Source organism: Tachypleus tridentatus, chromosome 2, assembly GCF_004210375.1.
Source record: "Tachypleus tridentatus isolate NWPU-2018 chromosome 2, ASM421037v1, whole genome shotgun sequence".
NCBI classification, from domain to species: Eukaryota; Metazoa; Arthropoda; class Merostomata; order Xiphosura; family Limulidae; genus Tachypleus; species Tachypleus tridentatus.
The window spans coordinates 26155044-26173565 of NC_134826.1; the positions used below are offsets into that span (position 1 = coordinate 26155044).

Genomic DNA, 18522 nt, shown 5'->3' on the forward strand with positions numbered 1-18522 from the left:
GTCATTATGAATTAAGGTTTCACTGAAATATGGTTATTTATATTTCTATACATTTTTAGTGTATTTTTTTATAATTTTCTATTCAAGAGGGATCTTATCCGATTTTAATCTGGAAATTTTAATTTGTAGAAAACAGGTGTTTTTAATGAACTGAGGAAGAAAATTAATCATTTGTGGTATTTTATACAAAAAAGAAAATAAAACCGTAAAAGTGGACGACTTTTAAATATTGAACAATAAACTTACATTGCTAAATAATTTGAGATACTTATATTTTATATTGAAAATTCTAGGACGCATATTACAGAGATTATTTTAGGAATAATGTTTTGTTACAAGGTCGGAGATGTGCGAGAAGAAAAGTACGTCTTATAATGTCAACAAATAACATTTTATTTAAATAACATCTGTTGTTCAGAACCGCAAATTTTCAATAAATAACAAAGACATCATTACATTTGTATATTTTTATAATAAACAACACATAATTCACATTGAATCAACACACTTCTTACAGCACATGGAAATAATGAAAAGTGTCAAGATACCTACAGATAACGTAAGAGCGTTAACAAATATCATAACGACTACAGCACACAAAGTAAAACAGTATTACGTCGACGTTATTCGTTTAGAAATTATTCGGTAAATTATGATTAAGTAAATAGAAAGTCAGGATTTATTACCTTAAAACACTACCCGGGCTTAGCTCGTGTAACTCTGTATAAATACCTAACACTCTTCATTTAGAGAAACTTATGCTATAAATGCGATGATTCAACAATTATCTAAATTAAGATTATAACACTTAATACGCCATTAAAATGTCTTATAATACTGCCTTGATATTTTCAAGCACATAAGAATCTTAAGTCCGAAGATGCGTATTAAATGATTACAAAAATCTGCTATATTTATCCATTTAGTTGTTTTTGAAAAAGAATACAAATAGATATATATTCCTTATATAGATATATATATATACAGGTTGATAAGCTTCATATATATCGTATAACCCTGCCACAGTGTTCACTTATGAATCTTAGTTAATTATTACACGCATGATCAGTAACTTAAAACATTTAAATAATTATGTATGTTTACTCACACAAATACGTAGGAATTCATACATACGAATACATGTAAAAATGATTCACTACAATAACATTAATAGCAACTTGTACGAGAAAATAAGGATTGATCCATTTTTTATGCTTTTAATCCAGAGAACCATGACAATAAATGTACAGGTATATATACAAGTAACTGAGTTTTTTCCTTCCTTTCACACACACACTAATGAACCCGTTACTCACACGAGATTAACTGAAGAACTTAATTAGTTTAAACATACAATCGGATAAAAGGTTCTCATCCGTAATAAGCCACAAATCCATCGTCAAGATTATAAACTTTAACAACTTTATTTTAACGCATTCACGAATGGATATCTTATTAATCCTAATTTTCTTGACGAATGGTTATGTTATTAACCCTAATTTTCTTGACGAATGGTTATGTTATTAACCTTAATTTTCTTGACGTATGTTTTATGTTATTAACCCTAATTTTCTTGATATTTACGCCCTTATTGTTAACACAGGAGCTGTTCCAGAATAAATTAATATTATTTCCAATACAGTTCTACCTCTAATTGATTTTCAAAATTAAAACAAATAAGCACACTACTTTAAAGTATTTATAATCCATGGGATTAGGGGTCTTTTTTTTAATTATTCTTAATACAATAATAATTTGTTCATTATACATTTTCGTCTAAAGTTACTGCGTCGAATAAAATCTTTATCTTACATTTCTCACTCGATAAAAATAAATTACATAAATGCGTACAAATTGTCATTAGAAAATCCTTTAATTCAAATATCCGACAGTACCTATTGACTTCCTTCCATATGATGGTCACCCTTATACCACTAAACGCATGACGTCAACTCATTGTTGATTCAATGATTTTGTTTATCACCGTTCCTTACTGAGTAATATAGCGTTTAAAATTCCAATCCATAGATAGTTTGTTGGCAAATATTCTCTTGCAGAAGAAGCTTGTTTCCCATGCTGCATTGCGGCAGGGTTTTCTCCTAGAGTGAAAAAATGAAAAAAAAATTGTAATATTTTGTTGTTGTTTGTGATACAAAGCTACACCGGCTGCTATCTGCAATCTCCTGTCCATAGCAGGAACTTCACCTAAGATTTCACTCTGTAAACTTATCACTGGTCCTCCGGGGTACTTAAGAGGTACATCGGAACATGTTACTAAACGTGTACAAACAGAATGCATCGCTATACCCACACACTAGTTTTGTTATTTACAGAACTTCCATGACCAGGATAACTAGCTGAAAGAAATAGCATTAGAATTTAAACGAATAATTTAAATAATTCCTTAACAAATCCACAAGGAATTGTGATTATTTTAAACGATTGAACACCACGAAGTCAAAGTGCTACATTTAGAGATGTTATACGATAACATAAGCAGGATAAACTGGAATCTTTATGTGAAATGAATATATTTGGAAGAAATAGGCTGTGTTTAAAATCAAAATTTGTATCTCAGAACAGCTAGTGTGGGTTGTAACACTTTTACCAATAAAGCAGAAAACAACGTTTTGACCTTCCTAGGTCATCTTCCGTGTAACAAAGAGAGGAAGTAGGAAGTGGGTTTCTCGTCATCGAGAAAATCAAAATTTTATCACAGTGTTATCCATATGTTAAAGGTTCTTTAATAAGATTAATTCATATACTTTAACCTTTTCAGCCGAGACAAAATGGCTCATAGAGACACTTTATATTTTTGTTGGTGTTTTTTCGAGTACAAACTTTGAGTTCATGAGTTCATCACCTCTTGACCGATTCATGATCCAGTTACAGTTTTGAGCTCAGAAAATCAAACTCTTGCTGGTTGACATATTTGACCACGACCAAAGTCTCACAGCTTAATTTACTCTAATCGTGGCTAAAATAATTTCAATTTGAGGGGACGCTGGTAGAGGTTTTGATTAAAAATAAAACTGAATTGAGTACACTCACGCCCCATGTCAGTAATGCGGGGTACAAATATATGGCTAATAAAGAGGGAAAAAAATTAATAAATTAATTTACTCTAATCTTGCCTAAAAGAATTTTAAGTGCCGTGGCTATTAAGGATTTCCTCTTGTTTCAATAATAGAGAATCATTGCATGTATTGGTTGTGTGGATCTCTAACCCCAGTTTTATTACATGCATTAGTTGTGTCGGTTACTACCTCTAACTTCGCTGTTGTTACATGTTTTCAAGTCTTTCTGCATTCGCGTGACTAATCGTGGCTATTCAAGGTTCATTCTTTATTTCTATTTGTGTGTTTTCTTATAGCAAAGCCATATCAGGCTACCTGCTGAGCACACCGAGGGAAATCGAACCCCTGATGTTGCGTTGTAAATCCATGGACATATTGCTGTACTAGGGGGGCTATATATTTCTTTGACGCTAGTTTCTAGCATTCTAAGTTCGTAGACATACGTTCGAATCCCCGTCACACCAAACATGCTCACCCTGTCAGCCCCGTGGGGATGCTGATAATCTCACTATTCGTTGGTAAAAGAGTAGTCCAAGAGTTGGCGGTGGGTGGTGATGACTAGCTGTCTACCCTCTAGTCTTACACTGCTAAATTAGTGACGGTTAGCACAGATAGCCCTCCTGCAGCTTTGCGTGAAATTCAAAACAAACCAAACCAAATCGCAGACATGCAATTGTACCGTTGGGGGGCTGAGAGTACCGTCTTGTTTGTGTTGGAACAATAATTACTTTATTTTAGTAGAAATTTCACGTTTTAAGTGATATATTAACATTTAGCGTTTATTATGATACTATATTCTCAAAGTGATATATTAACATTTAGCGTTCCTTATGATACTATATTCTCACTTTTGCGCAAAAATAAATAAGAAAAGCATATCACATATTAATAAACATAAGTATTTTAAACAGAATTACTTAGAGTCAAATGTCAAGTTGTTTTGCGTCGATTCATTATGCTGGTATTAAACTCAAGATGATTAAATTTTGAAAGTAACTGTTATGGAACGAAACTTAACACTTAATAAATGCTGGGGGAACTTTTCTATGCAGGCCAGCTGGGTTAAGGCGTTCGAATCGTAATTTGAGGGTCGCGGGTTCGAATCCTCGTCGCACCAAACATACTCTCCCTTTCAGCCGTGGAAGTGTTATAATGTGACGGTCAATCCTACTATTCGTTGGTGAAAGAGCAACCCAAAAGTTGGGGGTGAGTAGTTGATTTTTCCTCTAGTCTTACACTGTTAAATTAGGGACGGCTAGCGCAGATAGCCCTTGAGTAGCTTTGCGCAAAATTCAAAAAACAAACAAACAATTTTCTATCTGAAATAACAACAATAGTTTGATTGTTTAGAAAAAATATTCTCAACTCACTAATATTATTCTAAGACAATTATTATTTAAATTTGAAACTTTTAATTTGTTACCTGCTAGAAAAGCGATAAGTCTTTGGAGTTACATTGCTTAAAATCTGGGGTTCGATTCCCTTCAGTGGACACAACAGATAGTCTCATGTGGTTTTGCTTTAACAAAACACAAGTGGGTGATAAGAGATGCTAATGAACATCATAATATAATATTTATAGAAATATTTCAAATCACCTCAGGTTATTTTTACAATCTGTAGGTTTAGTTTGTTTTGAATTTCGCGCAAAGGTACACGAGGGCTATCTGCGCTGGCCGTCTATAATTTTGCAGTGCAAGACTAAAGGGAAGGCAGCAAGTCATCACCACCAACCACCAACTCTTGGGCTAATCTTTTATCAACGAACAGTGGGATTGAACGTCACATTCTAACGCCCCCACGGCTGAAAGGGGGAGCATGTTTGGTGTGACGGGGATCCGAACCGATAGGCATCGTGGTAAAGACACGTTGAAGGTTTGAAACAATAATAAATACTTTTAAATCGAATAAAAATATATTTCATTGTACTTTCCATTGGAACGTTTGTAAGATTGTAATGCAGTGGAAAGGTTTAGCTGTTCGTTGTGACTTTTAGTTGAAAATAGGATGACTTTATCTTGTCTGTCGATAAGATTCTAAAAATACCATGTGTTCGGAAAGATTGACTTTCGTATTGATAAAAAAAATTTAAAAACACGTCTAATTTATGTCCCAAAATAAAAATATGTTTAGTTTCTTACCAGAATAAAAGATTTTTCAGAATAAAATTGATTTACATTAGACGACTGGCGCGTGTGTTTGTTTATTTTTCTTATAACAAAGCCACATCGAGCTATCTTCTGAGTCCACCAAGGGAAATCAAACCCTGATTTTAGATTGTAAATCCGTAGTCTTACCGCTATAACAGCGGGTGACAGAAGGTTGGCATTAAAATATATGAACATTTAATTCGTCATTATAATAATATAATATTAATATTATAATAATATACTATTAATACCCTTGATCTTTGTAACCATCGTCTATTCATGCCTCGTGGCATTATGTCTGCCTGGCTATAACAAAAATAAACTTTTACTTGCTACAAACTTATTCAAAAGGTTTAAGTTTTATCTCATCACTAAAACTAGTCAAAGAAGGAAGTTATATTTCAGTGAAAACTAACTTAACAAAATTTGACCATGTTTCTCATGAATGCCAAACAATTCAATGTTTATATACCAGAATCTAGTAATTTTTTAAAGAAAAATGCACTGTTGTAGTCTGTATAAAGTAGAGCTGGAAATATATGTTTCTTTTGTTGTTAAGCGAACCCGGTGTTTAGATTTATAAACCTTTAAATTTACTGCTAAGCCACTGGAGTGCTAAAAATGTATTCAACACCGTTAGGTGGAAATTTAAAATAAGGGGAACAACAGACAAGAGAAATATGACATAAATCCACTGAATACATACTTCAAGCAATGTTATACTCAAAACTTAAGCCAAGCCAGGTGTATACAAGGATTCTGAATCATTTTTTTTATTAGCTGTATTTCAGCAAGTCCATATAAAAATGTATACATGTTAGGCTGAAACTTAACAACCTATTTGTAGTACGTAAACTTTAAATGTGTAAATTTATGTCATAATTACACGTAAAAATTGCATGATGATTTAGAGAAATATTAGATGAGTATATTTGAAAGTTAAATATACTATTTATGAAATAACTAAAGGTTGATATTCATAGCTATTTTAGTTAGTACCACCTCTCTTCCTTATCCTGTTGGAGGCTACGCCCACTTTAAATTTAGCGTTAGTGTCCGGATTATAGAATTAATTATGTGTCGCCAAATGTAGTAATAATTTGCTCTACCTTAGGTGACACTTAAACAAAGAGAAAAAAGGTTAACTTCTAAAATCACATCAGTCAATTATTATACTATAACACATCTTAAAATAACAAGAGTTAAACTCAAATATTAAATCGTAACAAATCTTAACAATATAATACAAAAACAATAGCACACCTACATATAAATATAACCAAACTTACCATAAAGAGCGAATGATAAATTAACTTAAAATTAAATCACTTAATAAACTTTTTGTCTTTATAAAATTAATAATAATCAAATTTATCATCTTCACCAAGTTACATTAGAAAACAAAAGTGTAATTACAAATTCCTTACACAGGTTGAACAAACGGAAAACAAATTACATATATCGGCAAATTAACCAAAATAAAAATATAAAGACCTCTTTAGGCTAACAAGAAATCGAATTTCAAATCAAAGAACTTTATAATTTGATGACATTAAAAATAATATCTCGATCCAGATAGTATAAAAATAATAATATTTCATACACGAATGAATTAGAATTTAAAACACAATCACGTAAACGTAAGGCTAAATTCTGGTTATTACAACAATGATATCGAAAATAAAAGAAATTAAACATAATGATAAAACTCTAAAACTGATCATAACAGGAAATTGATAAAACACGAAATATAATAATTCTTACATCAATGAATAAATTGATAAAACTCGAAACATAATTGTTACAACAATGAAGAAATTGATAAAACTCGAAACATAATTGTTACAACAATGAAGAAATTGATAAAACTCGAAACATAATTGTTACAACAATGAAGAAATTGATAAAACAATGAATCAATGAAGAAATTGATAAAACTTGAAACATAATTGTTACAACAATGAAGAAATTGACAAAACTCGAAACATAATTGTTACAACAATGAACAAAACTCGAAACATAATTGTTACAACAATGAACAAAAATAATATTATACGTATGTATATTTATAAGCATCCATTATTCACATTAAACCTCTAACGAAACGACAGAAAGCTGTTGATGCTCTCTATAGAGCCATTAAGTGGTGATTCCATGAAAAATGTTTTTAGCTCGATGAACACCGTCTAAGAGACATTCATCTCGTCACGTGCTTCTCGTTCTCCTCCGAAAATGTTTAATATTTCAAGAAGCAGGGGATTTCTGAACTTATTTAGCACCAGAAACGGTCTGACTCCGTTTGCATCAGAGCCCAAGCATCTGACTACTTCTTAATGTGGGCCTAACAGTGTTGACATTAGTTTTTCACAGTTACAAAGTTGGTCTCCAATGCTGGTGGCTGGTGGTATTACCGTTTTAATTTTTTTGTCCTTTCCTACATTTTGCTACAACGCTAAAATCAAGGGTTCGATTCTCCTCGGTGGGCTCAGCATATAGCCCGATGTGGCTTTGCTATAAAAAGACAAACACACATTCTTACATTTTGCATGTTGAAACTAGGCTAGAGAAGTAGCTTTTGGCAGCGGCGCTTGATAATTTTAACCTTATTCAAGTCTTTAATTACATATCTGGAGGTCCCAGCACCTTCAAGTTGAGGCTTTATACTCCGTCGTCAACCAAAGATGTTGTTACTTCTTAAAAGTTATTGGACAATTTTGAGACTTGGAAAAAGAATCAGAAGGTCCTGTCTTTGGAGAATAAACTCTTAGAATAGTTGTGGTGCTTTCTGTTGACATTATTAGGGCTTTTCTGCAGGTTGTAGTGTCTTTCTAAAATAGGTTCCAAAGCCTTTTCTCTCCAGTCCTGTGGTAGAATTTCTGGATACTGATGGCTTCTAGCTCAGTCATCAGTATCTCATGTAACGATTAGTGGATTTTTCTTCAGTGGACAAGATCATAATTCTTTCTTCCCCAAAAGTCAGGCTTACAAACTCTAATTTAACCCAACCGGTGGTAAATCAAAAGGTTGGTTAACATTATAAGGTTTAAATACGACGATAAATCATACAATCATCTGACTCTTTCTATTAAAATCCAGTTAGAACAAGATATTGAAAGTACTTTCTACTATAATGTCAGTACATCTTTGTTCCAAGAACAAGAAAATGCAAATTCCACATCATTACTCATGGAACAATGTGCATCACCTACCTTTTACCAAGACCTATACCATACTTGACTTTGAAAAGTAACCAGTCAGTGAGTTCAGCCCTCTCACATACACGACGGTATAAATTTAAAGGTCAATCTATAATATATCCTGCCAGTTGCTTTTCTAGTTTATAACAGTCTGATTCATCCACATACCTCGCATCTAGTTTGTCAAGATAAATGAATCGTATTTCTACAGCAAGTTATTCTGGAGGAAGTCTAATTGATTAATAAGTTTCAGACTCAAACATTAAACCTTTTCTGTATGGTATCACAGACTGAAGTAAGAGACCTGATATCTTATAAAATTCTTACAGTGTTTCGTACTACAAGCAACATGTTTCCAAACATGTTGGCTCTTTGATTCCTGAAACATAGTTCTCTGATATCATGTGAACAAATAGAATAAAGAAGTTTACACGAGTGTCACTACATCTCCTCCAAGAATGGTCAAGATTTATATAGTCTACTAAGAGCTGTATCGATGTTATTATTGGAATACTGTAACAGTCATAAAACAAACACTACCAAAAATTTGAATTGCGTCAAAAAGTAGGGGTCATTCCCTCTTAGGGGCTCATGTTTTATATACAGGTGGAAATTCGTTCTCATTCTATTTGTGTCCTGGAATTAGAAAACATCAAGGTATATCAGGCAATTACAAAGAGTTCTTGATTTATATAATAAACACTTTTTTACATTAAAAGAAAATTAATATTTATGACCAAGATAGTCACATTTGTTTTTTTTCGTATTGTTAGTCTAAGCTCCATATAAGAATACTCAAAATACAGCATTATCATACACGACTCTTTCATCCAAATATTTGATCATATTTGCAAGTTAAAAATATCTCTTCTTTGCAAATTCAAATGCAGAACAAAGTATTGGGTTGGAGAAAGTGTTTATAATGGTGGAAATCCAAGATGGTTGCCAAACTTATCAAAATGCACATTTTATTTATTGCTACATTCATTTTGTATATTCGTAAGAATTAAACGCTTTGTAAAATGAAATCATGTTTTTTTTTGTTTAGATGGTAAAAAACATCGTACATGTGAAACTAATATAGAATGATTTTTTTTCACTTCCGGCTATTTTAAAATGGTTTGTTTGTTTGTTTGTTTGTTTTGAATTTCTCACAAAGCTACTCGAGGGATATCTGTGCTAGCCGTCCCTAATTTAGCAGTGTAAGACTAGAGGGAAGGCAGCTAGTCATCACCACCAACCGCCAACTCTTAGGCTACTCTTTTACCAACGAATAGTGGGATTGACCGTCACATTATAACACCCCTACAGCTGAAAGGGCATGCATATTTGGCGCGACGTGGATGCGAACTCGCGACCCTCAGATTACGAGTCGCACGCCATAACACGCTTGGCCATGCCGGACCTATTTCAAAATGGTGGATATTTAATCAAAATAATGTCCAAATTTGAAACATTCTTGTTTCAATGTTTCTCATGATATAATGTCATCATACCATATAAAGTAAGTATTTTTATCTCAGGTTGCTTCCGGAGTAGATTAGAAAGGATTTTATAATATCTGAGAAACAGAGTGGAATTCCAGGCATTGACTTATATCTTTTCGTAAGGACACATGAAGAAGCAGCTAAAAAAAAAAAAAAATCGTATACACGGGGGAGTTAAGTCAAGGTACAACAGAATAATTTGGACTAAGACTTGGATATATACTTTTCAGCGTTCTTTACGTGTTGTTGTACTTGACAAGGACTACTACATTCCAATCCATGTTGTGCTAGGATCGTTTATCCCAATAGAAACAAAAACCTTACCACCTTCACCTGTTTTAGATTCATGTGGTACAAATTAATACATCTTTGGGAAAGGTGAACATAAACTTCTAATTGCAGTCAAAAACACGATTTTAGCAGAAAAAATTTCAAAGGTGTGTACAACTCTTGAAGCTTGCCCCTAGGTGACCAAAGATTGTTCTCATTGTAACTGTGATATATGTCTGACTGTGCATGAGAGATATAGCTCATACCTTTTATTCTGACAGTGGCCAGCTCTTGTATGAAAGAATAACATCTGAAACAATTTCTCCAATAGATGATGTATTAAGCAACACGTTCTGTGCGCCATTTTTGAAACTTGTACTTGTGTTAAACCATGTCCACGTGTTGTATATCCATTTCAGTTTGGATGGATATCGGTTTCGAGTGGTACAAAACCAATTTCAATGCTCAAAAGCAATGCTCCCGTGGATCTAGTTCAGGATTTATTCTACGAATTGAAAAAAAAACAAACAAACGGTGCGTTCATAAACAGTAATCTAAGGGAAGAAGCTACGTAAGTGAACTAACTTGTTTGTATTGGGATAAGGTTGCTTCGTGTGTGAGAACAGAGTGTGGATAAGACAAAGAAGCATAATATGGTAATGCAATAGATCACTGAACGTAGCAGGTAAGTTAAGACACTTGACTCATAATCTGACGGTCGTGGGTTCGAATTCCCCTCTAACCAAACATGCTAGCCATTTCAGCTGTAGGGGCATTATAATTTGACGTTCAGTCTTACTACTGTTTAGTAAAAAAGTAGTCAAGAGTTGGCGGCGGGTGGTGATAATTAGCTACCTTTACTCTGGTCTTGCACTACAAAATTAGGTATGGCTAGCGCAGATAGACCTCGTGCAGCTTTGCATGAAATTCCAAAAAACAAACAAACAAACCACTGAGTGATGGTGTGCACATATAGGAATCCGCTGTGTATTTATTATTGGCAAGACACAGAACTTATAGAAGTACTAATTCTAGTAAATATGTTATCTATCATTATTACTTCAGTTGTATTTCTCTGTTGATTATGTATTTTTCAACTTAACACCCTAGAATGTACTTATAATATAATCTTAAGTGTTAATATATCCTAGAAACTCTATATGCTGAATACAAGCTCACATCATAATTATGTTTACCTCTAATTTTTAAATGTTAATTGAAATTCTTCTGAATATTTGTACTTTCAGTGTAACATTACAGTAACTACTGTTTTTGTGCGACTTTTAGTAACTATACCATTTGAAACTATTTGTTTTTAATACAAGACTGAAGCACAGCTACTGTTGAATGGCACGAAATGTGTTCCTCTGTAAAATGTTCCATACGTTCAGAGCTTTTCAAACTCCATTCGTGTCTTCAGAATGTTCCAATACATAATATTCACTCACATTGTAGACATCAGTATTATGCGTTGATAGAATAATTGTTTTCTGATTTTGTCGTGTGTATTCCAGCTTTAATTTAAATACTGAAGTGTCACTGGAGAAATGGAGAACGTTGAGTTTCTTGAACACAGTAGCACCTTAATGTGTGTGTATGCTTTTTAGTAAATGTATAACTGACACCTTAAAAAACACAAAAATCAACATTCGTTGACGTTATGTGTCTTGTTTCAAATATGCTTAACAAACATCTATCATTTCTAATTTTCCTTATACCTCTGGCATCAGTTTGGGATTTTTGTCATTTACTGTATATTCACCAGCCTACAATTTTATTCAATATCGAGTTTTGTGTATCAGGGATACACAAAACTACTTGAAAAGCGTATAAAATAATATGGGATAGTTGTTTGTGTCGGATAAACGTTAAAATTTGGTCCTATGGTTAAAACTAAGTATATATTTATGTACCATAGCAACATTTAAAAAAATCTCTTTGATTAGGGGAAATTTGTGTGTGTGTGTGTTGTTCTTATAGTAAAGCCACATTGGGCTATTTGGGAAGTTTGTAATTCCAACGTCACATTTTGAGGATCATAAGACACCAGCCCGCAGTATCATTCATGTTAGTATTCCATATCTAGGGGTATCTGAAAAATCAAGGTCTCAGATATTTTTTAATAATATTATGGGTTATGATTATTAGATTATTTAAAAAGGTGTGAATATATTGAAATTAATATCAAGTAAATAGGCAGATGAATTAAAATTAACGCACGTTTTCTAGCAGCTTGGCTATTAGTTCGTTATTTAGCTAACGATGTTCTTATGTCCTCAGTTATATTCATGTTTATTTGTCACGTTGAGTTAAAGCAAGACATGACATGTGTTCATTCGTTGTAACAAACACTTGGTGGTCTGAGGTAAATATAATGTTATATTCATGTTAACTATTCCTTATTCTGGTTTGTTTTATACACGTGTTTCCATTCCTGTATTTCACATGTTTAATACATTTACTATTTTATTAGTTTTTAGGGTTCACGAGTATAAGTCAACGTTATTTTCTGAAATTAAAATCATCACTGGTTATATATTTTTGTAATTAAACAGTTAAACAAGAAATGTAAAAAATTACATTACATCTTTCACAGTACAGGAAAATATAAATTACATACACAATACATTTCTAGAGGGTAAACGCTTAGTTGTTTTCAATTCTTTATCCGACGAAGTGAAATGAAAAGTAGGAATCTAACTTTAAGTAAACGTAAAATAATTTTGTTTCTAATATCACAGCCGACTGTCATGAAAGTAACTTTAAATGTTTTATTGCAACAGGTAGGCGTGTGCTTTCTAAAAACGCCCCCTATAGCACAGTGGTATGTCTGCGGAAACCGGGTTTTGATACCCGTGGTAGGCAAGGCACAGATAGCCTATTGTGTAGCTTTGTGCTTAATTCTAAACAAACATTCTAAAAACCTTTCTAGATGTGTTTCCATCTGCCGGAAACTTTTGTAACTATTGTATTTATGTTAAATTTTAAATAGCACGGAACAAATATTTGCAGAGGGAAGTTACACAATATAAATACACTTTTTAAACCCTTTAGTTAAACTCTGTTAAATGGATTATCCCGTTAGGTGTATTTTGGATTTGCAACTCAGTGTTTTTAAAGTGTTTTATCTGTGATTCGCATTATTTGCTCTCTGAAATAAAAGCTACATAGCATTAGTACTTTTATTGTAGTTGTATCTAGTATAAAACTACGTTGAAAATATATTTTGACTTACTTCTCATCAAAATATTAATGGAAACTGATTTTAATGTAAACTAGCAAGGTGAATGTACTGGAAAGTCGTCTTATGTATATGAGAAATTAACCTACTATTTATGTAAAAACAGGCAAATTTGCACATTTTCATTTACATAAGGTCTGAATAAAATAACATATGAATCAATATTTACATGTATTTATACTAAAGTTATACAAAAATGAACAAAATGTTTAGAAGTGAGTATTTTTTTTTCCAGATATTCGACTGTAAATTAAATCACTTTCGCGCATCAGATCCCAAATATAGTCTTCCATCATGTTTTCGTTATACGCTCCCAGGTCAAAAAAGCAAAGTTTGAAGGGAAAAATATGTCTTGTTCATTTACTTTAGACATAAACAACTGAGAAATAACACTTTCTGTCCAGGAACAAGAAAAAGTAAAAATTTTGTTACATAGTGTTATTGCATAAAAAATAAAACACATCTTGGTTCTATTTAAAGTACGCACGAAAATTAGTTATTTACATAAAAAGAAAAGCATGTTACAAACCATTAAGAACGTGCACTGCGATTTCTGCAGGGTCAGCATTCGATGGGACGCACGTGTAATTTCCAGAATCAATGGGTTGAGCCTTTTCTATCCACAGTATGCTGGTAGCCCTAGGACTACTCTGGGTCTTAACGGTGACGCCTGCTTGGGCCTCGTAGTTTATCACACGATTGTTGTGGTACCAAAACACATAGTCAGTAGGCAAGGGGTTTTCCTGGATTATGCATGTTAAGTTGATGGCACTGTCTTTGTTGATATATATTGTTGGACCACCTAAAATCTCGGCTTTGCTCACTAAAATAGGGCAAAAACTGTTTTAGTTCTCTGATCTAATCTGAAGAGATTACAGTTTGCTCTAAAATAAACTGAAGGTTAATCACATTTTATAAGAGTGATGTTTCTTCCATGATGGCCATGATAATGCACTATTGTCCAACATCGTATTAACTCTTCTAAATTACAGTAAAGTCAATCTTAGACACATAAACCACTGACCCTCCACTGAAAGGTAATATTAGTTTCCAATAGCACCTTTAAGTAGACCACGCTAAAGATATAAATTGGAACTTTACTAAGAAACTTATATGGTGAAATGAAGTTGCTAAGAATACAATTACTTAGATCCTATGTCTCAAGAAAATCGTAAAATTTGATTTATGCTTGAAAGCATGTGAAGTTTAGGCTTATGGGTTTGTATCGAAGTTTAGGATATTAAAAAGATCCTAAACGTTTCGATGTGCAAGTCTTTTCGCTTCCAGGGTGACAAAGAAAACTCTCTTGTTTGAAATGGTGTGTCATTTGGCTCTATATAATTTAAAACAACTCATATAAGACAACCTCTTCCTGCGACATATATGCTCTCCAGTAATAAAGCCAATATCAGAGACATTCTAATATGGAATAATTGTAAATTTACCTTGAATTATATATAAATACCAAACACACCTCAAATGGTTGAATTATTATACAAGTTGTTTTTTATAAAGAGCGATTAATTCTCTGTAAATAATCAAACAATAGTAATATATATGTACAAAAAATGTATCATGAAACACTATTCTAGAATAGAATAAATAATAATTGTAAATTTTAATTTATATTTTATTTTTAAAGTTATTCTCCAAGTGTGATAAATCATCCGATAACGACAACACTATATTAATACTTTATCTTTTTTCGAATAGACGTTTTACACATGATCATGGCCACCTTCTATCATACATAATGTTCATAGAATGCGAATAATTATTTATAACATTTCATTGGTTTTTAATTTAATTTCTGGCGACTGGAGAATCTAATCTAATCTACGAAAATAAAAACTTTAATTTTACAAAAATTTTCCATTACATGATGATTGTTAATAATGGAAGTATAATCTATTGGAAAGGAACTGGATCATGTGTAAAAATGTAATCCTCCCCGGCACAGTGGCTCATAGAATTATTCTATGTTTGTTTTTATTTTAGGTACAGTTTTTCAGTTTATAACCCAATCTTTTTTTACAGTGACTATACGAACAACAATTCAAGTTAAACTATTATAACAAACAAACATGCATTACAAAATTAAAACCAATCTATCTTCATCGACAGACTAGTTTAGGTTTTATTTTTAGTTTAAACAAATATTTTATTTTTGAAGCTATAATAATGTACATTTTTATAAATCCGTGTGATATAACCAAGTTAACAGCTTCGTCTCGTAATTTTAAAACGGCAAATATGGCGTTTAACGTCAGAGCCATGTCAGTTTTAGTCAAAGTTCTCTACAAAATGTTAGATTTAAAAACAAGAGACAGTATGGGAAACACAATGGACTCTTTTTTCTGGCGTATGATTCCTAAAAATAAAACATGTGACAGGATAGATGAGGAGCTTATTAAGAAAAGAAAAAAGCAAAAAAACTGTAGTCGAGTTTTTATTATATGAAAATCAGCTGTATTTCCATAACTAAAGACGACTGGTATTTTTTGGATATACTTTAGGTACAATAAGAAACTAAGTCATTAAATGTTTCTGTATGTAATTATCAAAGTAAGTTAAGATTGTTTTAAAATATTACACTTAAACATGTTTCGGAGATTAATTTGAATAGCAGAAACTAATAAGTTTCCACCTAACTAAATCTATGTTATATTTATTTTTACACTAAATAAAGCTGTATGTATATATAAATCGGTAGCATGTAAAAAATCGGTCGAAGGTATAATAAATAAATTTAAAATTCTCATAATTGATATATACTTACAACAAAAGATGGCAGCACTTTGTTAAAGAAAAGATATTTCTGACCGAGTAATATACCATTTATTTTTAATTCAATGACATTTATTTGCAATGACATAAAAAGATATAATTTTCTTATTTATGTTTCTAATACGTGTGTTTGATACTATAAAAGCTCTGTATTTACTGTAATTAATTATTAAACACGTTAGAGTTAAACTTTAGTTCGTATTATAAGTTTATTAGTGAGAACGAGTAAAGAAAACCTATATCTCCAAATATTGCGTTTGTTTTACAAAATGGTGATAAAACATTCAAAAAGCTTTCTGCAAGTATGTTTCTTTGAAACAAATGGACATTTCGCTAATAAACAAATATATTAACATGCGACAGCACTTGAAGCAAATGTTTATCTCTTCCTTTCATTCTCCCCACCCCCGGGGCATATCAGTATGTCTGCTCACTCCTATTTCAAAAACTGGGTTTCGATACCAGTGAGGCAGAACACTGATAACCATTTGTGTAGTGTTATGCTTAGCTACAAACTAACGAACTGCTCCTTTTAGTAACAGGATTGGTTATAATGTTTGATAAATCAAGTTCATTGTTTAGATTTTAATTCTTGTACTATGAGTTTAATGTTGAATTACGAATGAAAGACTAATCTAATTTTCTTATGTTGGTCAAATCTCGTGTGATACAATTGGATTTACGCCCGACAATTTCGTTAACAACGAGGGTGCCTAAATTATGAAGCAATGCATTTTCATCTTTATAAGTGATAACATTGGAATATTATATGTAACTAGCTATAACTCATTGATGTTTTATTTATGATTTAACTAGATAGCTTAGTCCGATCAAAAATTAATGTTAATAATATATGTATGATACATAAATATTCCGAGGCTAAATCACTACGTTTCGGATATGTTTAATGTTTTTGGTTGCATAAGACGAAAATTGTCTGGTGAAGTAGTGCACGTCTCAAGAGATCTGAGGTAATAGCAATTTCTCTGACAAGTTGGCTGACTGTTTAACTCATGAAATCACAAATTGAATTTCCTCTGGAAGAGCTAACTAATCTCTCATAGTTAATTTTTGTTTTCTTTCTTACAATATAATGGATTCCATGTTATATTTCGTGAACTTTAATTTCAGAGCCAGCTGATCTTTGTGGAGTCTCGCATTATTGGAAAACAATTTCAAAGTTTGTTTATTGGTTTATGAAATAATTAAATTAGTAATACAGTAGTTTTCCGTTAAACACAAGCAACAGACTATCATAGGTCATTAAGTCGTGGAATACTGGAAGAAAGTAAAGAGAAAATGTCGTTTATGTGGTTTACTAAATAGACGGCCCGACATGGCCAGGTGGGTCAAGGAGTTCGACTCGTCATCTGAGGGTCGCGAGTTTGAATCCCCGTCGCACCAAACATGCTCGCCCTTTCAGCTGTGAGGGAATTAAAATGTAACGGTCAATCCCACTATTCATTGGTAAAAGAGTAGCTCAAGACTTGGCGGTGGGTGGTGCTGACTAGCTGCCTTCCCTCTAGTTTTACAGTACTAAATTAGGGACGGCTAGCGCAGATAGCCCTCGAGTAGCTTTGTGCGAAATTCAAAAACAAACAAACAAACAATCAATCAGTTTATCAAAAAATTCTTATAGAGATTTGGTATCAAATTTGTTATGTTACGAACACTAAAAATGATTAAAATTTTATTTTCAAACCAAACTTCATTCACGTCATGTCTCATAATTATTTAAAATACAATTTGCTCTAAGTTCATCAGAACGTTAGAATGATCACAGATCTTGGCATTTTAGTGACCAAAAAACTTGAAGATGCAATTTTTAGAGTTACTTTCACATCTTTTAAAGTTTTTTTCTTACACCTTTATCGCACGTGGTTACTCTCAGAAGTACCCTTGTATTACCTGGTTCGCTCATGTACTCTAAAGTGATTAGCAGGAACTCGTGAAATAATAGCATGAACTGTGACCTAACCTATTCTTCTCCAAAAGTATTGTCTGTTTCCTTCTGCAATTACGGCATTAATCTGGTGAAATAATAAAACACTAGAATTTCACAGTTCTATTCCAATGTTTATATTAATCTCGGGCTAGGTAGGGCCCGGCATGGCCAAGCGTGTTAAGGCGTTCGACTTGTAATCCGAGGGTCGTCGGTCCGAATCTCCGTCGCACCAAACATGCTCGCCCTTTCAGCTGTGGGGGCATTCTAATGTTAAAGTCAATCCCACTATTCATTGGTAAAAGAGTAGCTCAAGACTTGGCGGTGGGTGGTGATGACTAGCTGTCTTCCCTCTAGTTTTACACTGCCAA

General features: G+C 32.7%; 1 protein-coding gene across 1 annotated transcript in view; it reads right to left on the reverse strand.

Annotated features, from left to right (window-relative positions):
* Window positions 1-378: 378 nt before the first annotated feature.
* LOC143239738 (neurotrimin-like) overlaps window positions 379-18522 on the reverse strand; it is a 296078-nt gene continuing 277934 nt past the window's right edge. The window contains exons 4-5 of the mRNA XM_076481170.1: window positions 13952-14245; window positions 379-2099 (exon numbers count right to left, since the gene is read on the reverse strand). Coding sequence (XP_076337285.1) covers window positions 1981-2099; window positions 13952-14245 — 413 coding nt within the window. The 3' untranslated portion in view covers window positions 379-1980. The remainder of the gene's footprint in view (window positions 2100-13951; window positions 14246-18522) is intronic.